At 42.4% G+C, this 23226-nt stretch overlaps 1 protein-coding gene across 1 annotated transcript in view; it reads left to right on the top strand.

Annotated features, from left to right (window-relative positions):
- Positions 1-11437, top strand: part of LOC119525178 (E3 ubiquitin-protein ligase HUWE1-like) — a 195496-nt gene extending 184059 nt beyond the window's left edge. The window contains 16 exon segments of the mRNA XM_037823780.1: positions 1029-1161; positions 1432-1634; positions 2220-2347; positions 3619-3715; positions 5247-5396; positions 5819-6064; positions 6368-6485; positions 7144-7284; positions 8265-8403; positions 8405-8425; positions 8427-8554; positions 8667-8772; positions 9486-9603; positions 9908-10089; positions 10441-10631; positions 11209-11437. Of these exon segments, the coding sequence (XP_037679708.1) occupies positions 1029-1161; positions 1432-1634; positions 2220-2347; positions 3619-3715; positions 5247-5396; positions 5819-6064; positions 6368-6485; positions 7144-7284; positions 8265-8403; positions 8405-8425; positions 8427-8554; positions 8667-8772; positions 9486-9603; positions 9908-10089; positions 10441-10631; positions 11209-11311 (2204 nt within the window). The 3' untranslated portion in view covers positions 11312-11437.
- The last annotated feature ends 11789 nt before the right edge of the window (positions 11438-23226 follow it).

A 23226-nucleotide genomic window follows, 5' to 3' on the forward strand; every position in this document is an offset into this window, starting at 1 on the left:
TTTCACTTAGGTGTCATCTCTCTGGAAGCCTTCCTTGAACCCCCAGCCCGAATCAAACTCCTGTATGCTCCTACGGCACTGCCCCCATGTTCCCCTCTGTCATAGCACTGATTGTGCACTGATTTCCTCTGCTCCATTCTTTGAGGACAAGGATGGGCTTCTCTCTGCATTTCCAGTGCCTGGTACACAGCAGGTCATCAGTGTTAGGTGAAGGGAAAAAGAGCATGTATAAGAACAGCAGTGCCTCGTTTCTTTTCCATTCTGGGTAAGATCCCATGATGAGCCTGCTGAGGCAGCTTCACCCCTTCAGAGATCTTCAGGCTCAGGAATGGGAAAGTCAGAATGAGATACCCTCTGCCTTTGGACAATTTTGAGGGTGTGGAAATGCCGAGAACATCCGCAAATCATCTAGTCTTCTATTTTTCTGAGCAGGAAAAATAAAGCGATTGGATGAAGGAGCAGAACCACGGTTTCTTTCAACCCAGAGAGTTTCTTTGATCTCTCCCTCCCCGATCCCAGTCATGGGTCTCGAGACCCTAGATCTTGGCTATCTGCTTAGTTGTCTTCCTCCCACCAATGTCCTTGGACCATACAGAACCTGGCCTCTGACCTTTCTTTGCCTCTACCATTTTTCAGCACCTATAGGCCAGGCACTGTCCTAGGCACTCCGTGACATGATTATCTCCTAATTCTCACAGCAACCTTGCAATGTTAGGCAGTTTTATTCCCATTATTGAGATGGGTAAATGGACATGGAGAGAACAAATTTGCCTGAGATCACCACAAAACCTCACTAAGTAGAGGAAACAGAATTTGGACCCTGGCCTTTCTGCTTCCGAAACATACTTTTTTTTCCTCTGTACTGAGCTGCATTTCATGGAGAATCAACAGATTCTTGAGGCCAGGGAAATTTGGGTTCTCCGCAGCTGTGCAAAGAGGGTAGCCTGGGCAGGTTTCTTGGAAAGGTTTGGTTTTGAGCTGCTTCAGTAGGGAAGTCTCAATAGCTGCTGTTCCTCTGCCTACTTCAGGTACCCTTCTGGCTGAGCTTCGGGAATACAACCTGGAACAGCAGCGGCGAGCCCAGTGTGAGACCCTCTCTCCTGATGGCCTGCCTGAGGAGCAGCCACAGACTACCAAGCTGAAAGGCAAAATGCAGAGCAGGTGGGTGGGAGGAGCCCTTTAGGCTGGGAAGCTAGAATCTGGGGCATTCTGAAATGTGGCTGTTGCCTGGTTTCCTGGTCATGTCCTTACTCTAGGTAGATTCCTATCTGTCCTACACATGTTCAACTCATTTTTTCCTGCTTCTCCCTACTTTTGAGACTTCCTTCTGAGGGTCTTTACCCCTCTAACTGCCACCAAAAAGCTCTGCTTGCTCTGGGTATTTATGCTTTGATGCTGTCAGTATATGCAAGCCACCTCTGCACTATCCAGGTTCAACATGGCTGAGAATGTGGTAATTGTGGCATCTCAGAAGCGACCCCTGGGTGGCCGTGAACTCCAACTGCCTTCCATGTCCATGTTGATATGCAAGACGTCTACCCAGAAGTTCTTCTTGAGGGTACTACAGGTCACCATCCAGCTCCGGGACGACACACGCCGAGCTAACAAGAAAGCCAAGCAGACAGGCAGGCTAGGTATGAAACTACAGTATCCAGTTGAGGGGCAGGGGTGATGATGGAAAACCCGGAGTCCCTGGAGGGCAGGGATTACTGTCATGTCTCCTTCCTGTCTGATTTTTCCAAAAGGAAAGTGGTGATCTTTTGTCAAAATGTTGGTGGCTATATTCTATATCTCACTCAAGCTGCCCATATGGGAAATTCATTAGGACATGTGATAATTAAGGGGGAATTGAAATCTGGCAGGACATTTGGGGATGGACCCTTTGCTGATCAAGACACTCACTGAATGTACTTCGTTTCTACTTCTTTGATCACTCCTGACTAAAAACACTGTAGCCATGTTGCCTCAGCCATTGACTTTCTTCCTATCCCATAGAATCCTCTCACATGCCCCCATATATCTGCCTATTACCATGCGTCCTGCCTTTATCTGTAATGTAGATCCTAGTGCCTGACAGTGAGCATCCTGAAGCTGCCTGAACTAGTGCTCATAGACCTCAGCAAGATGCCCTGTGGCAGCCCAGGAGATGGTAGGAGAGAGAATATTGGGTATTCCATCTTCCTACATTTGATTTATTTTCCCTTCTTTCTCTCTCCCAGGTTCCTCCGGTCTAGGCTCTGCCAGCAGCATCCAGGCAGCTGTTCGGCAGCTGGAGGCTGAGGCTGATGCCATTATACAAATGGTACGTGAGGGTCAAAGGGCATGGAGACAACAACAAGCAGCAACGGTTAGCATGATGCCTGTGTTCCCGCATTCGTCTCGTCCCTCTTCCCCCACCACGTCATCAGTGGTGTTTCACTGCCCTTACCTTGTATGCTTTTCCATTAAGTTTGCTGTATGAATGCTTTTGAACAACAGGGTTACTTTCTGTTGGCATTTCTTTACTTTTTTGTGTGTTGGATTGTTTGTTGGTTTGGTTTGGTTTAGTTTGGTTTAAAGCTTGGCCATCACACACCACCCCCAGCTATCCAGTCAATAGTGGCACTTTTGCAAACTGCCTAATGCTAAGTGTCTGGGTTCTGAGGGATGTGCGGTGAAGAGTTTTCAGTGTTATGGAACAATGCACATACGTCAGACATCTTAGGAATCCTGTCCTTGAAAGTCCCCCAAGCTTGGTGCTCTTCCCACATAGCCATTCTGTCAGTGGCTAGTCCCTCCATACTGGCCTCTGCCTCTATTCTCCATAATCCCTTGGCACCTAGGCACTCAGGCACTTTTAGAAGGAAACCTTCAGACACCTAGGTAGCCACCTTACTGTGACAGTCCCAGCACAGAGTTGCAGCAGTGAAAATCTGGGGTCATATGTGTATGCTATGGCCTATCTCATTGTTTTCCTCTCCTGGCAACATGCAGATCACCTTCCCAAGATCCAGGAAATAAAGGTATCCTGAGGCTTGGTTTTTCTCTGTGTACAATTACTGTTAAACAGTCTGATTGCATTGGGCATGCTGGGAATAACCTAGAATTTGGGGGCAGTTATTTCAGTAAGGTAGAAAAGAAAAACTAGAAAGCCATTATTCCACAGTATAAATTTTATTTTCTTGCCCAGTCTCTTTCCCATCACCTGATGAGATAGATGTTGACTTAAGTAATCCTACCCATCAAAAGTTGCACTGACTCCCCTGTTATTTCTGATTTTATGAGCAATCAGAAACAAAGAACAAACCTACCTTCTAGCCATCTGAGTTATGTAAATGTAACCTGTCCCCAGGAGATGACTTGAAGTCTGTATCTAGGAAGCTGGTGTCTGACTGGACAGCAGGTCTGGTATATAGTGTAGACAGCGCAGGCATCCAGGAAATTCTTTGGGAAGACTTGCAAGCTCAGCAAGTGGGAAGGCCATTCTTGTGTCCCGAAAAACTACAGAGCTTTCTGATCATGTACAGAAAGCTTCTTTTCAAGCTTGACAATGTGTGAGATGTGGGAATGCCAACCTATAGCCTGTGCCTGAGAAAAGCAGAGTTGCAGCCTTTATATGACTTTGTCTCTCTTATCCAGTTGGAGTGTAGCCAGTCAGAGGCATCTGTGTGGAGGGAGGAGTCACCCATGGATGTGGACCAGCCATCTCCCAGTGCTCAAGATACTCAGTCTATTGGTCAGTACTACTTCCTGTTTCCAGCCCTGTAAAAGGGAGAGCCAGCCTTTATGATATCATGCTCTGCTGGATCCCTTGCTTTTGACATACATAAGCTCAGGGTTTTCCCATTTCTTCCAGTGAACACTGGTTCCTGTAAATGTTAGTAGATGCTTACCAACCAGGATCACTACCTCCCTCCATCTTGCTCTTGTTGAAGATTTTTAGCACACACCACAATTCTGTAGTAAAGAAACTGTGGTACTATCTGATTCATGGACACTGCTTGCATTTAAGTCTTGGCTTTCCCCATTTATAACTCTGGAATCTGAGGCAAACCCCTCTTTGCTTCAGTTTCTTCATCTAAAATAGGGATGTTCATAGTTATTAGGATTAAGTAAGTTAATACACACATAGCATTTAAACATGTACTTGATACAATGAATGTTAGAGTTATTAGCATCATCTCTCGAAGTTACTTTCACCTAGAATACTTTTTGGCACCCTTTTAACATACACCTTTGGAGTATTCTTGCAGTTCATCCGTTTTTGAAATGCCGTATTAAGTGACTTAATATTCATCAGGACCTTGAGAGAGAGATGTTTTCCCCATTTTGTAGTAGGGAGAATAAGGCAGAGAAATGTTCTCTTGCCCAAGGTCACACAGTCTGCAAGTGCCAGAGTCAGACACTAGGACTGTTAGAGCCTTGAAGAATAGTCAGGATTTGAGTGGATGATGAAGGGCAAAGGTCAGGAATAAGCCTAAGCCTATTGGGGGCATGAGGGTCAATGTAGAGAGGGAGAGAGAAGGAGCGATTGGTGAGGAAGCAGTTGGTTTTTCCTCACCCAGAAGATAAAACTGGTTCTTGCAACTTGGCTACTGAACAAAGTTTAGAATAAGCTCCTGGTAGAAGCCAGGACAAGGTACCAGCCATGGGGGTCCATTGGTCACACCATAGCTTCTCAAATTTTAAACTGTCCCAAGACAAGATGACTAATTCAAAAGGCACCAGACATAGAATAAGAAAGATCTGGATTTATGTCCTCTGTCCTTGGTAAAGAAAATAATGAGGAGCAACCTACTTCCGAGGGCAGCTGTCAAGAGTCAATAAGGGTAATGTCCTAGAACATGGTTTGTAAACTGGAAGACAGCCATCCAAAGTTTCACCATTCCTTCATTGCCCTGAGGTAATCCATGGTTTTCTGGCAGCTAATGAAGGAATGCCTAGACCTACAGTATCCAATAGAACTTTATGCCATTAGCCACTAGCCACATGTGACAATCAAATACTTGTAATATGGCTAGTGTAACTGAGGAACTGAATTTGTTTTTTCATTCTGTTAACTTTATTTAATTTAAATTTAAATGTCATCCAGCATAGGCCTAAACCTTGCTTTCAGATGTTGCTCAGTGAGTGTTACTCAGTGGCCAGTGGGCCACTCCACATAATCTGTCTAATGGCCTATACCTTTACTGTCTAGTCTGAGTGCAATCAAAGTGTAGGAGAAACCTCTTAAGACTTTCTGATTCTTTTCACTGTGTGCCTTATAGGCTCTGATGGAACCCCACAGGGGGAGAAAGAGGAAAGGCCACCAGAGTTACCCCTGCTTAGTGAGCAGCTGAGCCTAGATGAGCTGTGGGACATGCTAGGGGAGTGTTTAAAGGAACTGGAGGAGTCTCATGACCAGCATGCGGTGCTAGGTGAGTTGGGGCCTTGAGGTTCTGGGGCCCTTTCTGTCAGTTTACTTTTCTTCTCCCCATGCTACCCCTCTCCCTCAGTGTCTGTAATTAGAATTCAAAGGAGAATTTTATCTGACCTCAGTGTCTGAAAAAAGATGCACTTTCTTTTTTAGTAAACTGTCTTTTACCTTGTTGACCAAGGGAATCTTTATAACTGTTTACCTATCCCATTTTCCTTTGGCTGCAAGAAGCTCTGACTTTGTGGCTTCATTTTACTGTTCCACGGTTATTTTTCCCATGCCAATTTTCATTATTTCTTCTTTGTTACTATATTTTTTATTATTTGCTTATAAATGGGGAGTTTGCATATTGACATTTGTAAAATAAATAAATACAAATTAGTGAATTAAAATAAGTTACCTCCCTGTCCTTCCTACCCCCAGTGTTACAGCCTGCCGTCGAGGCATTCTTTCTGGTCCATGCCACGGAGCGGGAGAGCAAGCCTCCTGTCCGAGACACCCGTGAGAGCCAGCTAGCACACATCAAGGACGAGCCTCCTCCACTCTCTCCTGCCCCCTTAACCCCAGCCACTCCTTCCTCCCTTGACCCATTCTTCTCCCGGGAGCCCTCGTCTATGCACATCTCCTCAAGTCTGCCCCCTGATACGCAGAAGTTCCTTCGCTTTGCAGGTACAGGGAACGTTTAGGCCCCCAAATGTAGATGATTTCATTTTGTACAGGGTTGTTTCATACCTTGTATCCCCAGCTGATAAAAGGGCAGGGGGTGTAAAATGAGACTGGGTCTAGAAACCCTTGTGGGCCACAGGTCCTGAGGCAGTGGGAAACCAGGAAGGGGTACAAATGATCACAATTGTTTTCACACTTATACCTGGCTCCTGAAACAAGGAAGGGAAAGAAGAGAGAGTTGCTAGCTGACTTACAGCCTCCTGTGACCTGTGAATGTCTGATTCCTATTGTCCTGTCTTCCCTCAGAGACTCATCGCACTGTGTTAAACCAGATCCTACGGCAGTCCACCACCCATCTTGATGATGGGCCTTTTGCTGTCCTGGTAGACTACATTCGTGTCCTTGACTTCGATGTCAAGCGCAAGTATGTGCCCTGGGTGTTGTAAAGCAAGGGAAGTAAGGGAACCCAAGATTGGGGGGAAAAGAACTTACTGGGAGGGAAGATACTATTTGGTATCTTCCCTCCCAGTAAGGAACCAGAGTTGCTCATGGGCAAGAACTTTCCCTTGCTGGCATCACTTGGAATGGTGCTGGGTGGAGAGGGAAGAGAAACAGTTGCGCCACTGTCAGTCATTTTGCCTAGATACTCCCTGGCCTTCTCATCACTCCAGTCTCCATTCTTCATCATAGAAATGAGAGTCTTTGTTTAACCACATTATTTCTAGAGTCCTTTTCCATCCTTTGAGGTAATGCAGGAGGTATAGGTGGCCATAGTACACTTATAGCCGGGCTCAGATGGGTCTTCCATAACCCTCCTGTCATCCCACTCCTCTCTTCCTTCCCGTGAACATACTTATGCTTACCTGCCCATTGCAGAAACTGCATGCCGCAGTTGGTAACAAATTACCCACCTATCCCAACTACCTGGCATTTCCCAAAGTGGGAGAGAGAGGGGATGCAGGGATCAGTCAAAGTGTTTGGAGAATGGGGTAAGCATCATTGTGGGTCTTCATCTTAATTAGTCAAACAGAAGGTTGCCTTGCCACCCCAATCCTATTTTCCTTCATTTCCTGTCTCCCAAGATATTTTCGCCAAGAGCTGGAGCATTTAGATGAAGGGCTCCGGAAGGAAGATACGGCTGTGCATGTCCGCCGTGACCATGTGTTTGAAGACTCCTATCGTGAGCTGCACCGCAAATCCCCTGAAGAAATGAAGAATCGCTTGTAAGAGCCTAGAGCAGAAATAGGATGGGGGATGGGGTAGTAATGGCTTACTCAAGCCTCATACGTGCAGGAGAATTTAAGGAGGTGCTACCCTCCCAGTAAGAATTTCTATTAGGGATTGAGCTTAGATACGCTCACTGAGCTGTCGCCTACTCTTAGCCTGGTCTTGTGAGAATGGTCTTCTGCTGACTGGCTCTTTGGCTAAGCTACCCAGTAATTTCCAGCTTGACAGGAGAGTATTTGGTGTGTAGAAAAGATGCATCTGATGGCTTCACAATGATAGCTTTGTCCATTATTACACTAGGAACTGGAAGCTTGCTGAGCAAATGATCCCCTGCATTTGGGGAGACCACACTTGGCATGAGTGGGTGGGCTTCCCACCAAATTCATAATTGCTCACTGTTAATTCTGAAACCACCTAGAGGAGATTGGCAGGTGTACAAAACCAAGAGGGGTAGGAACCGATGAGATGATAGGCCCTTTGGGGTAGCCTTGAAGCTCCTGAACTCAGGAACTTAATGATTTCTCCCCCTCACCTCATGGTATGGTGCTCACCATCCATCAAACTATAGAAGAAGTCAGTCTCCCAAGACTCTGTGTCATGTCCCCTCACCACCAAGTACCTTATACAAACTGGACCATGGGCTCAACTCTCTTTAACACAACTTGACTTCTCCTTTTAACCCTGCTTGCCTTAAGTCAGACCTCATGTAGGCCTCCTAAATCTTTGCTATTGACATACGTGCCTCCCCCCATCCCATTACCCCTTAGTGAACCTTTGTTGACATTTCAGGACATCTTTTCTATCGATGACGTTTTTTCGTCCCAGGCCCTCATCCCTCCTCTGGCCTCTCAGCACTCTCTGTTCACATCTGTTATCTGACATTACACTCCCGAAAGACTCAGGTTGTGGAGTAAATTAATAGATTTATCCTTGAGCTTTCTTCACATCTCTCTTCTCCTCCTGCTCTATTCTGCAGGTATATAGTGTTTGAAGGAGAAGAAGGGCAGGATGCTGGAGGGCTCCTGCGGGAGTGGTATATGATCATCTCTCGAGAGATGTTTAACCCTATGTATGCCTTGTTCCATACCTCACCTGGTGATCGGGTCACATATACCCATCAACCCATCTTCCCACTGCAAACCCCAACCACCTCAGCTACTTCAAGTTTGTCGGACGCATTGTGGCCAAAGCTGTATATGACAACCGCCTTCTGGAGTGCTACTTTACTCGGTCCTTCTACAAACACATCTTGGGCAAATCTGTCAGGTGAGGATGTGGCTCAGCCCTGGGAACTAGGTCTTTTTTCTTGAGTCCTGTCCCTTTGCTGACTCCTCACCCCCTCCCCAACTTGTGACACTGCCTAATTGTGTTTTACTAGATACACGGATATGGAGAGTGAAGATTACCACTTCTACCAGGGCCTGGTTTATCTGTTAGAAAATGATGTCTCCACCCTAGGCTACGACCTCACCTTCAGCACTGAGGTATATCAGGAAATCCTGACCATAGCACAGCCCAGCTACTCTAGGAGACCCGTTCTGGATCGCCTTAGAACTGTCATTGGACAAACAAGATACAGGACATAGATACAAGTTCTGTGGAAGCATCTTGACTTCTTCAAGTCCCATGTCCCATTCCCCATCAGACAGAGCAATGTGTATTTGTATGAGACATGACAAACAGAAAAACCAGAATTTGTAAAACAATCCAGATAGTTCCCTAGTTTACCCATTATGAAAAATGCTCTAGTACATAATTCATTCTAGAAAGTGGTTTATTGTAGAAAAAGGGTACAAATAGAGATAAGTGAAAAACAATTTTTTAATGTTACTCTTCCCCCTCAAAGGTTGTGTTGTGTTGTGTTATATTACATATGTTAGCCATACCCTTTGCCTTTTTTTTTCTTTAGCTTTTTTTTTTTTTAACCTTGGATAATTTGGAAATCCCAACTTTCCTAATTTGGAAATCCTATCTTTCAGTCTACTTATGTGTTTTAAGGCCAAGACTAATTTCCTTCATTCCTCCCCTTGGCCTGTCCCTGTTAGGGGAGTTGTGAGCCTACGAGAAAAGCCACTATTTCTTAAGGCTTTGAGTTCCCTCTTCTGCCTAGAGCATGGCAAGGAGTTCAGAGTATGTTCTCAGTATCTATGTTAGTCTTACCTTAGACCAAGCCTGATTTGTATGATTGGTATTCTAGGTCCAAGAGTTTGGAGTCTGTGAAGTTCGTGACCTCAAGCCTAGTGGGGCCAACATCTTGGTAACAGAAGAGAATAAAAAGGAGTATGTACACCTCGTGTGCCAGATGAGAATGACAGGTAGGAGAAATGTCACTTTGGTCCCTATTTTGTTCTTTATGGGAAGAGATCAGGCCTCATTCATTTTGCAGACATTTTTTTCTCTTCCGTTCAACACAGCCATAAATGCCTTGCGAAAAAGGAGTCAAGAAACACCAAAGATATTTTTTCATCCACCCTCATGCAGGGGCCTAGAAACAGAGTGGTGGGTGAGGCAGACAGACTAGCCAGCATCCTAGCTGCATCCGGAGCCCGGTTGGGGGTCTCTACCCCTAATATTTGTGTGGGTTCAGAAGCAGTGTAGCTTTTTGGTTCTTCTCCCCAGGAGCCATCCGCAAACAGCTGGCGGCTTTCTTGGAAGGCTTCTATGAGATCATTCCAAAGCGCCTCATTTCTATCTTCACTGAGCAAGAATTAGAGCTCCTCATATCAGGACTGCCCACAATAGACACTGATGACCTGAAATCCAACACTGAATACCACAAGTACCAGTCCAACTCTATTCAGGTGAGCTGTTCCTGAAATCCAACACTGAATACCACAAGTACCAGTCCAACTCTATTCAGGTGAGCTGTTCCTGACTTCCCTCTCTGTATGGTCCTCTTACTCTCATCAGTGCTAGTTTATATGATCCCAAGTAAATCAACACTCTCAGAGGAAGAGGGTTGTGGTGGACAGTTTACCTATACCTAACTCTTCATATTTTTAGGTGATGTTCTTTCTATTTTATGAATGAAGTTCCGTGAAAGGGACATGCCTAGGATTTCAAGTCCAGTCCTGTTTCCTGAATTCCACCTCCCCCACCCCTTTTTCTAGGAACTCTCAACCTAACGCTGACCTTTTTTGTTCTTCCTGCAGATCCAGTGGTTCTGGAGAGCATTGCGCTCTTTTGATCAAGCTGACCGTGCCAAGTTCCTCCAGTTTGTCACAGGTACTTCCAAGGTGCCCCTGCAAGGCTTTGCTGCCCTCGAAGGTATGAATGGCATTCAGAAGTTTCAGATCCATCGAGATGACAGGTCCACAGATCACCTGCCTTCAGCTCATACCTGGTAAGAGGAAGAGTTCTCCTTTTCAGCATTCAGATTTAGCTTCTATGTTTCATACACTTCTAAACCCCTACTCAAGATTGGGAACACAGATCTGTTCTAGTCCTGGCCCTTGGGTAGCTCAAAATTTGGTGGTTCTGTGGAGGTGGTGATGTTTGAAATGAGACTGGGAAGATGAACAGTGTTTGTGTTTGTGCTTGTGACAAATGAACAGTGACACAAGAGCATGATGTATTCCCAGGTTCAGCGTGACTGGAGAAGGGAGTAAAAGGCTAGAGAGAGGTCAGATCACCAGTGACTCTGAATAGCTCGTAAGAGCGTTGCACTTTAGCCTGCAAGCAAGGAGAGAAGCCATGGTGTTTACAAGAGTGGCAGGGATTTATGTTTTAGAGAGGTGACTGATGACCAGTATTGAGGTCAGATTAGAAGAAGAGACGGCAGTCTGCACTAGGACAGTATTGGGAGTCAGCAAGAAATGAGGGGTAGGTTCTCAGGAAAAAGAGGTCAGTGGGCACCATGGGAACACGGGGATTTGGTTTATAGTCTTTTTTTCATGAACTCATCTTTCTTCTTTCCCTAGTTTTAATCAGCTAGACCTGCCTGCCTATGAGAGCTTTGAGAAGCTCCGCCACATGCTACTGTTGGCCATCCAGGAGTGCTCTGAAGGCTTTGGGTTGGCCTAGTAAGGCTCTGCCCATCTCTGTGGGGTTTTTCTACCATTGTTGGACTTGGGGCAGGGGGTAAATAAAAACAGAAAAGAACCAGAAAGAAAATGTCAAAAACCAATAAATGAAATCCACCAACTTACCATGTGTGTGTCCCAGCTGCCCCACCCTACCTAGCACAAACCTGTTCCCCCACTCCAGCTCATTCTTTCTTCCCCTCTCCCTTCTCCTCACCTCCTCTCCCTTTTCCATGCCGTCCAGGATACCTACTCCCATGCGTTAAAAGGCAGTAGCCTTGGCAGGGACCTATTTGTCTCAACTCTTTGAACAGTGTGCTCCTCAGATTCTGTGTTCAGAAGGATTTGCTGCATTGAGACTTGAAACCTTTGGATAGGGGAAAATTATATATATATATATGTATTTTTTTGTTGTTGTTCTGTTTGCATTTCTTAATTTGTGCTTGGAATGTGTTGATGTGCACAGCTAATGAGTCAACGCGAGACAAGATTGGAGTCTGTGTTGTGGAGGTTTCAAATAAAGAGCACTCTTCATAACTCACTTCACAATGGACTTCTTTCAAGCTTAAAAAAAAAACAATTGTTAAGCACATACTAGACATCTGGAGAAAAGATCCAAGTGGACTCTCCGAAAACCATCTGTTTTGTGCCCATTCACCCACCTGCCACTGCCACCACTGTGCATCTTTCTCCTTCAGACCTGATTTCCCTAAAATCAGGAGAGATAAGCAGCCACCAGGAATTGGAGAAGATGGGTTTCTTAAAATGGGATCTGCATTTGGGGTATGAGAATGGGGGTGGTGTTGGGAGATTGCAGCTAAGGGCAAAGCATCACTTTGCTCAAGGGGCTGTACAAAATGTTCAGAGAACTCAACTGTTTTATTTGGTGAGCTTTTATAATAATCTCAAATTCAGGGCTCAGTTTAAAGTTTTCTCTTTAATTTACTAATGTTTTAGTTCATTCCTAATACATTTTAATGAGGAAACAATTTGACTAGCTCTCCAGAAGAACAGTCTTCCCATTCTTGTTTGTTGTTGTTTTGTCTCTCCCTTTTGTCATCTCTGTCATTCTGCCAGTGTGTTCACAGATCACCTAGTAATCTCATGGTTTTTTCCTCCATCCAGCACTTAAAGTTGATCCAAGGCCTTTGATGGTCCCAGCCTTCAAAGAAACATAATTTAATAAAAGTTCAAGTATAAAAATAACCCAAAATGGTGCTTGCTTTGTGAATTCTTTCATTCTCTGAGGCTCTACCTCTTGAAAAAGTTCACTTGACCATGTCCCAAAAGTGTGGGTCTAGAAAAGCAGGCACATGTCCTTGGCCTGATTCATTGGTTCTGATGCAGACAGCTACTAGGCATTTCCACCTTTTGTTCAATATTCACACTTCTCTGTGCCCTGGTCCTGCTCTGACCCCTGAAACAGCAAAGATCAATTAACTCTTCCAGTTATTGAGCTTCTTGTCAAGGGGAGGAGACAACAATCAGTTCTGTGACATGTAAAAAGGGGTCTCTGGGTGCACAGAGCAGAAGTACCCATCCTTGCCCACAGGGTCAGGGAAGGTGTTCCATTCTCCATGGCACTTGGGTTGGATCCTAAGAATGAACAAGAGAGGAGGGAAGGGTAATCTTGGTCAGACACCAGGATTTCTGAGGCTATGGCATGGCTGGAACAAAGTGGTGGCTGAAATGAGGCTGGGAGTCTACCAGGGTTTTAAAATGGAAAGAAAGCAGAAATCTGTAGACTTGATTAATAAACTTAAGAACTGATTCTTTAAAAAATCAAAATAAACTTCTTACTATACTTTTGTTAGGGATGCACACATTGGGGGTTGCATGTGAAGCTAGGAGTACACACAGAATAATCCTAAAGGAAATAAAAAGCAAATCTAATTCAATGGCATATTACAAAATTGTCATGAATTATTTGCCTGTGGAATATGTATGCTATGATAAACATTCACCTCAATGTCAAATGAGAAAAACCTTGTCAGTAGATAAATATAGGTAAAGATACTATACTGCCTTGATAAAGTAGTCTGAAACCGACAGCATCACACTTCAAAGGTGAACAATTACCACCATCATTAACACTTCTACCAGTTATAACCATGTCAACGAAACAGGAAACAGAAGGTATAACTTTTAGAGACAAATTACTTGCTAAACTAAGAATCAAAAGTTACTAGAACTGAGTTCAAGAAGCCTAGTTACAATAAAAAAATTATTCAAAAATTATTCATGTAAAACACTAATAAAGTACAATGGAATACTGTACAGCAATAAAAAATAGCAACTACATGTATTTGCATGCACAATCTCAATGATCAAAAGAAATTTCAGGAATGCATGTGCAATATGATACTATTTCCAAGTTGTAAAACAATGCTACATATGAATGTATCAAAAGTTTAAAAAGCCACTGATGTATTAAGACTAAAATTATGTGTAAGAGAGTTGGGCAAGATGGTGGCATAGAGAGGAGTGGAGGCTAAGTAGTCCCCCCGAAACAACTACAAAAAACCAGAAACAACAAGTAAATAATCCAGAATAACTGTGTGGTGACAAACGAGACCATCCACTCATCATACACCAACCTGAATTGGGAGGAATGCCCAAGATCACAGCATGAAATCTGTAAGTAAAACCTGCGGATCCAAGTTGCGAGACCCCTCCCCCATAGCAAAGCCTCATGGTGCCAGAGAGAAGCTCTCACCCAGCAAGCGAATATAGTTCAGGTGAGCTCCAACTGGGGTTTTAAGTAGCAAGTGTGAACTGCTCACTACAGGTACGCATCCCCAAAAAACAGAGGCTTTGGGTGACGACTGACCTTGGAGAGCCGGAGGGTCTCCTTGGACTGGGTCTGAAGGGGACTTTCTGTTTCTTTTTCAGCTCAGTGGAGAAAGCCCCAGTCATTTTCAGTTCTCAGGGCTATGACTTGGGGAAGGGTGGAGACAGCACAGGCAGAGAGCAAGACCATTGAAATGCTAATGACCTCCACCCGGGGGTCTGTCTTCTCTAGGAGGAAAGGGGTGGGGCGCTTTCCATTCAGAACCAGACCCCAGAGCCTGGGGGAACATGGCCATACCTCCTCACACCAGTCAAGAATTATAGGCTAACAGGCATCACCTGCTGGGCAGAAAAGCACAGTGACCTGAGGCATCACAGGGTGGAGCAATTTTCTAAGACACACCCTCAGGGAAACCAGATACTAAATATCTCTTCCCTCTGGGACCTGAGCCTGTTCCGGTCTGGGAAAATCTGATTTGGATAACCAAGGAAACCATGCCTAGACAACAGAAAATTACAGCCTACACTAAGAAAAACAGAGTTATGGCCCAGTCAAAGCAACAAACGTGTACTTCAACTGAGATACAGGAATTTAAACAACTAATGCTGAATCAATTCAGAAAGTTTAGAGAAGATATTGCAAAAGAAATAGAGGCTGTAAAGGAAACACTGGGCATATATAAGGCAGAAATCGAAAGTTCAAAAAATACTAGTAGAATCTATGGAAATGAAAGGCACAACACGAGATGAAAGACACAATGAAAGCATGCAACAGCAGATCTCAAGAGGCAGAAGAAAACACTCAGGAACTGTAGAACAAAACACCTGAAAGCCTATACACAAAGGAACAGATGGAGAAAAGAATGAAAAAATACAAGCAACATCTCCAGGAACTCAAGGATGAAACAAAGAAAATAATGTATGTATCATTGGTGTCCCAGAAGGAGAAGAGAAGGGAAAAGGGGAAGAAGCAATAATAGAGGAAATAATTAATGAAAATTTCCCATCTCTTATGAAAGACATAAAATTACAGATCCAAGAAGCCCAGCATACTCCAAACAGAAGAGATCTGAATAGGCCTATGCCAAGACACTTAATAATCAGATTATCAAATGTCAAAGACAAAAAATCCTGAAAGCAGCAAGAGAAAAATGATCCATTACATGCAAAGGAAGCTTAATAAGACTATGTGTGGATCTCTCAGCAGAAACCATGGAGACAAGAAGGAAGTGGTGTGATATATTTAAGACACTGAAAGAGAAAAACCACCAACCAAGAATCCTATATCCAGCAAAGCTGTCCTTCAAATATGAGGGAGAGCTCAAAATATTTTCTGACAAACAGACGATGAGAGACTTTGTGAACAAGACACCCGCCCTACAGGAAATAATAAAGGGAGCACTACAGGGTGATAGAAGACAGGAGTGCGTGGTTTGGAACACAATTTTGGGGGATGGTAGCACAACAATGTAAGTACACTGAACAGAGATAACTATGAATATGGTTGAGAGAGGAAGGTGGGGAGCATGTGAGACACCAGAAGAAAGGAGGAAAGATAAAGACGGACTGTGTAACTTGGTGAAATCTAGAGTATTCAACAATTGTGATAAAATGCACAAATATGTTCTTTTTTTACAAGGGAGAACAAGCAAATGTCAACCTTACAAGGTGTTAAAAATGGAGAGGCATTGGGGGAGGGATGTAATCAGCATAAACTAGAGACTGTAACTAATAGAATCATTGTATTATGCTTCCTTTAATGTAACAAAGGTGATATACCAAGGTAAATGCAGATAAGAGGGGGGATAGGGGAGGCACGTTAGACACTTGACATTGGTGGTATTGTCTGATTCTTTATTCTACTTTGATTTAGGGTTATTTTTCCTTTTGCTGCTTCCTAGCTGTTATTTTTTTTTCCTTTTTTGTTTGCCTCTCTACCTTCTTTGACTCTCCCTCCTGCCTTGTGGAAGAAATGTAGATGCCCTTATATAGATAGTGGTGAAGGTGGTGAACACGTAAGTGTATGACCATGCAGAGAACCATCGATTATTTACTTGGGATGGAATGTATGGTGAGTGAACAAAACCATATTTTTTTAAAAAAAATGGGTTGATGGCAAAACCTTGAGGGCAATATACTGAGTGAAATAAGCCAGACACATAAGGACAATCATTGCAGGGTCTCACTGATAGGAACTAATTACAATATGTAAACTCATAGACATGAAATATAAGGTACCAAGATGCAGGACGAGGCTTAAGAATGGGGAGTGGTTGCTTAGTTTGAGCAGAATGTTCAATTAGGATGAACTTAAATGTTTGGAAATCAACTGTACAAATACTAGAAATCGCTTCCATGAACCAGAACAATGTATGACAATACAATTAGAAGTTAATAATAGAGGAGCATATAGAGAAGAAATATATACCTATTGCAAACTATATACTAAAGTTAGTAGCATTTCAACATTTTTTCATAAATAGTAACAAATGTGCTATACCAATACTACAAGTCAACAATTGAGGGGGGTTAGTTAAGGATAGGGCAGGATTAGAGTTTCCTTATATTCTTTTTTCATCTTTCACTTTATTCCTTGTCTGGAGTAAAGAAAAGTTTCTAAAAATTGAACAAAAATTAAGTGTAGTGATGGATGCACAGCTGTATGAGGGTACCCAGGGGCAAGTGATTGTACACTTTGGATCTTTGGATAATTGTACGGTATCTGAACAATCTCAATAAAAATGAAAAATAAAATAAAATAAACATTTACAAAAAAATTATGCATAAGAATGACAAAATACTGCTCTATATTTAGGTTAACAGTTATAGGATGACGGAGAGGCCAGGAAGGGATGCAGTTGGGAAGAGATTCACAAAAGTCTTCAACTACCTTGGTGATGTTAAGCTGGGTGGTGCTGGGTTCATGGGTGTGCCATATAGTATTATTTATATATTTTTTGTATATCTGAACTATTGCTAAGTATTGCTAAATACTAAAGTTTTGAAGTATACAATGTATTACATTTCACAATGCATTTGAGGTATGAGTTAGCAGTCCTAAATTAATGATGAGAGAATCAAGGACCAAAACGATTATTTTTAATCACCAACAAAAATAGAGTAAGTGATAATGTGTAGATACAATTTCGTTTCTGCCACTAAGTCAATAACAGGCCAATTCTACATGAAGGCTAATTAATGGCTGTTTGACATGATTGCGCATGCCCTTTTTTGCCCCCTAATAATTCACTTCACTGATCTCTCTGGGCATTATGATCACCACTGCTTGTCTCTTTATTAAAATACCCCTTCTCTTATGATTGGAGGAACCATATAATTTATCATCCATAGTTGAACAATTTTAAGAATAGTAAGGGATGCTATTCTGAAACTTAATAACAGATGGAAAAGATGGCGGACTGGTGAGCTGTATGTTTTAGTTACTCCTCCAGGAAAGTAGGTAGAAAGCCAGGAACTGCGTGGACTGGACACCACAGAGCAATCTGACTTTGGGCATACTTCATACAACACTCATGAAAACGTCGAACTGCTGAGATCAGCGAAATCTGTAAGTTTTTGCGGCCAGGGGACCCGCGCCCCTCCCTGCCAGGCTCAGTCCCGTGGGAGGAGGGGCTGTCAGCTCCGGGGAGGAGAAGGGAGAACTGCAGTGGCAGCCCTTATCAGAAACTCATTCTACTGATCCAAACTCCAACCATAGATAGACTGAGACCAGACACCAGAGAATCTGAGAGCAGCCAGCCCAGCAGAGAGGAGACAGATATAGAAAAAAACAGCACGAAAAACTCCAAAATAAAAGCGGAGGATTTTTGGAGTTCTGGTGAACATAGAAAGGGGAAGGGCAGAGCTCAGGCCCTGAGGCTCATATGCAAATCCCAAAGAAAAGCTGATCTCTCTGCCCTGTGAAACTTTCCTTAATGGCCCTAATTGCTTTGTCTCTTAGCATTTCAACAACCCATTAGATCTGTGAGAAGGGCCCCCTTTTTTTTTTAAATCCTTTTTTCTTTTTGTAAAACAATTACTCTAAGAAGCCCAATACAGAAAGCTTCAAAGACTTGCAATTTGGGAAGGTCAAGACAAGAGCAGAACTAAGAGAGCTCTCAGACAAAAGGCAATAATCCAGTGGCTGAGAAATTTCACTAACACCACAACTTCCCAAGAAAAAGGGGGGTGTCCGCTCACAGCCATCATCCTGGTGGACAGGAAACACTCCTGCCCATCGCCAGCCCCATAGCCCAGAGCTGCCCCACACAACCCAGTGTGACGGAAGTGCTTCAAATAACAGGCACACTCCACAAAACTGGGCGTGGACATTAGCCTTCCCTGCAACCTCAGCTGATTGTCCCAGAGTTAGGAAGGTGGAACAGTGTGAATTAACAAAGCCCCATTCAGCCATCATTTCAGCAGACTGGGAGCCTCCCTGCACAGCCCAGCAGCCCAGAACCACCCTGGGGGGAACAGCACTCACCTGTGACATAGCACAGTCATCCCTCAACAGAGGACCAGGGGGTGCACAGCCTGGAAGAGGGACCCATTTACAAGTCTCAGGAGCCATACGCCAATACCAAGGACTTGTGGGTCAGTGGCAGAGACAAACTGTGGCAGGACTGAACTGAAGGATTAGACTATTGCAGCAGCTTTAAAACTCCAGGATCACCAGGGAGATTTGATTGTTAGAGCCACCCCCCCCCCCCCGACTGCCCAGAAACACGCCCCATATACAGGGCGGGCAACACCAACTACACACGCAAGCTTGGTACACCAATTGGACCTCACAAGACTCTACCCCACTCACCACAAAAGCAGAGCAGGGGAGAACTGGCTTGTGGAGAACAGGTGGTTCGTGGTAGTTAGAGAAAGTGTACTCCACGAAGCTGTAGATCTGATAAATTAGAGATAAGGACTTCAATTGGTCTACACATCCTAAAAGAACCCTATCAAGTTCAGCAAATGCCAAGAGGCCAAAAACAACAGAAAATTATAAAGCATATGAAAAAACCAGACGATATGGATAACCCAAAGCCCAAGCACCCCAAATCAAAAGATCAGAAGAGACACAGCACCTGGAGCAGCTACTCAAAGAACTAAAGATGAACAATGAGACCATAGTACAGAATACAAAGGATATCAAGAAGACCTTAGAAGAGCATAAAGAAGACATTGCAAGACTAAATAAAAAAATAGATGATCTTATGGAAATTAAAGAAACTGTTGACCAAATTAAAAAGATTCTGGACACTCATAGTACAAGACTAGAGGAAGTTGAACAACGAATCAGTGACCTGGAAGATGACAGAATGGAAAATGAAAGCATAAAAGAAAGAATGGGGAAAAAAATTGAAAAAATCGAAATGGACCTCAGGGATATGATAGATAATATAAAACGTCCTAATATAAGACTCATTGGTGTTCCAGAAGGGGAAGAAAAGGGTAAAAGTCTAGGAAAAGTATTCAAAGAAATTGTTGGGGAAAACTTCCCAAATCTTCTAAACAACATAAATACACAAATCATAAATGCTCAGCGAACTCCAAATAGAATAAATCCAAATAAACCCACTCCGAGACATATTCTGATCGCACTGTCAAACATGGAAGAGAAGGAGCAAGTTCTGAAAGCAGCAAGAGAAAAGCAATTCACCACATACAAAGGAAACAGCATAAGACTAAGTAGTGACTACTCAGCAGCCACTATGGAAGCAAGAAGGCAGTGGCATGAGATATTTAAAATTCTGAGTGAGAAAAATTTCCAGCCAAGAATACTTTATCCAGCAAAGCTCTCCTTCAAATTTGAGGGAGAACTTAAATTTTTCACAGACAAACAAATGCTGAGAGAATTTGCTAACAAGAGACCTGCCTTACTGGAGATACTAAAGGGAGCCCTACAGACAGAGAAACAAAGAAAGGACAGAGAGACCTGGAGAAAGGTTCAGTGCTAAAGAGATTCAGTACAGGTACAATAAAGGATATTAATACAGAGAGGGGAAAATATATATGACAAACATAAACCAAAGGATAAGATGGATGATTCAAGAAATGCCTTCACGGTTATAACATTGAATGTAAATGGATTAAACTCCCCAATTAAAAGACATAGATTTGCAGAATGGATCAAAAAAAATGAACCATCAATATGTTGCATACAAGAGACTCATCTTAGACACAGGGACACAAAGAAATTGAAAGTGAAAGGATGGAAAAAAATATATCATGCAAGCTACAGCCAAAAGAAAGCAGGTGTAGCAATATTAATCTCAGATAAAATAGACTTTAAATGCAGGGATGTTTTGAGAGACAAAGAAGGCCACTACATACTAATAAAAGGGGCAATTCAACAAGAAGAGATAACAATCATAAATGTCTATGCACCCAATCAAGGTGCCACAAAATACATGAGAGAAACACTGGCAAAACTAAAGGAAGCAATTGATGTTTCCACAATAATTGTGGGAGACTTCAACACATCACTCTCTCCTATAGATAGATCAACCAGACAGAGGACCAATAAGGAAATTGAAAACCTAAACAATCTGATAAATGAATTAGATTTAACAGACATATACAGAACATTACATCCCAAATCACCAGGATACACATACTTTTCTAGTGCTCACGGAACTTTCTCCAGAATAGATCATATGCTGGGACATAAAACAAGCCTCAGTTAATTTAAAAAGATGGAAATTATTCAAAGCACATTCTCTGACCACAATGGAATACAATTAGAAGTCAATAACCATCAGAGACTTAGAAAATTCACAAATACCTGGAGGTTAAACAACACACTCCTAAACAATCAGTGGGTTAAAGAAGAAATAGCAAGAGAAATTGCTAAATATATAGAGACGAATGAAAATTAGAACACAACGTACCAAAACCTATGGGATGCAGCAAAAGCAGTGCTAAGGGGGAAATTTATAGTACTAAACGCATATATTAAAAAGGAAGAAAGAGCCAAAATCAAAGAACTAATGCATCAACTGAAGAAGCTAGGAAATGAACAGCAAACCAACCCTAAACCAAGTAGAAGAAAAGAAATAACAAGGATTAAAGCAGAAATAAATGACATAGAGAACAAAAAAACAATAGAGAGGATAAATATCACCAAAAGTTGGTTCTTTGAGAAGATCAACAAGATTGACAAGCCCCTAGCTAGACTGACAAAATCAAAAAGAGAGAAGACCCATATAAACAAAATAATGAATGGAAAAGGTGACATAACTGCAGATCCTGAAGAAATTAAAAAAATTATAAGAGGATACTATGAACAACTGTATGGCAACAAACTGGATAATGTAGAGGAAATGGACAATTTCCTGGAAATATATGAACAACCTAGACTGACCAGAGAAGAAATAGAAGACCTCAATCAACCCATCACAAGGAAAGAGATCCAATCAGTCATCAAAAATCTTCCTACAAATAAATGTCCAGGGCCAGATGGCTTCACAGGGGAATTCTACCAAACTTTCCAGAAAGAACTGACACCAGTCTTACTCAAACTCTTTCAAAACATTGAAGAAAATGGAACACTACCTAACACATTTTATGAAGCTAACATCAATCTAATACCAAAACCAGGCAAAGATGCTACAAAAAAGGAAAACTACTGGCCAATCTCCCTAATGAATATAGATGCAAAAATCCTCAACAAAATACTTGCAAATCGAATCCAAAGACACATTAAAAAAAATCATACACCATGACCAAGTGGGGTTCATTCCAGGCATGCAAGGATGGTTCAACATAAGAAAATCAATCAACGTATTACAACACATTAAAAAATTCAAAAGGGAAAAAATCAAATGATCATCTCAATAGATGCTGAAAAAGCATTTGACAAAATCCAACATCCCTTTTTGATAAAAACACTTCAAAAGGTAGGAATTGAAGGAAACTTCCTCAACATGATAAAGAGTATATATGAAAAACCCACAGCCAGCATAGTACTCAATGGTGAGAGACTGAAAGCCTTCCCTCTAAGATCAGGAACAAGACAAGGATGCCCGCTGTCACCACTGTTATTCAACATTGTGCTGGAAGTGCTAACCAGGGCAATCCGGCAAGACAAAGAAATAAAAGGCATCCAAATTGGAAAAGAAGAAGTAAAACTGTCATTGTTTGCAGATGATATGATCTTATATCTGGAAAACCCTTAGAAATCGACTATACAGCTACTAGAGCTAATCAACAAATTTAGCAAAGTAGCAGGATAGAAGATTAATGCACATAAGTCAGTAATGTTTCTATTGCTAGAAATGAACAAACTGAAGAGATACTCAAGAAAAAGATACCATTTTCAATAGCAACTAAAAAAAATCAAGTACCTAGGAATAAACTTAACCAAAGATGTAAAAGCCTATACAAAGAAAACTACGTAACTCTACTAAAAGAAATAGAAGGGGACCTTAAAAGATGAAAAAATATTCCATGTTCATGGTTAGGAAGGCTAGATGTCATTAAGATGTCAATTCTACCCAAACTCATCTACAGATTCAATGAAATCCCAATCAAAATTCCAACAACCTACTTTGCAGACTTGGGAAAGCTAGTTATCAAATTTATTTGGAAAGGAAAGATGCCTCGAATTGTTAAAGACACTCTAAAAAAGAAAAATGAAGTGGGAGGACTTACACTCCCTGACTTTGAAGCTTATTATAAAGCGACAGTTGTCAAAACAGCATGGTACTGGCACAAAGATAGACATATAGATCAATGGAATTGAATTGAGAATTCAGAGATAGACCCTCAGATCTATGGCCAATTGATCTTTGATAAGGCCCCCAAAGTCACTGAACTGAGTCATAATGGTCTATTCAACAAATGGGGCTGGGATAGTTGGCTATCCATATCCAAAAGAATGAAAGAGGACCCCTACCTCACCCCCTACACAAAAATTAACTCAAAATGGACCAAAGATCTCAATATAAAAGAAAGTACCATAAAACTCCTAGAAGATAATGTAGGAAAACATCTTCAAGACCTTGTATTAGGCGGCCACTTCCTAGACTTTACACCCAAAGCACAAGCAACAAAAGAAAAAATAGATAAATGGGAACTCCTCAAGCTTAGAAGTTTCTGCATCTCAAAGGAATTTCTCAAAAAGATGAA

Source organism: Choloepus didactylus (genome assembly GCF_015220235.1).
Source record: "Choloepus didactylus isolate mChoDid1 chromosome 24 unlocalized genomic scaffold, mChoDid1.pri SUPER_24_unloc2, whole genome shotgun sequence".
NCBI classification, from domain to species: domain Eukaryota; kingdom Metazoa; phylum Chordata; class Mammalia; order Pilosa; family Megalonychidae; genus Choloepus; species Choloepus didactylus.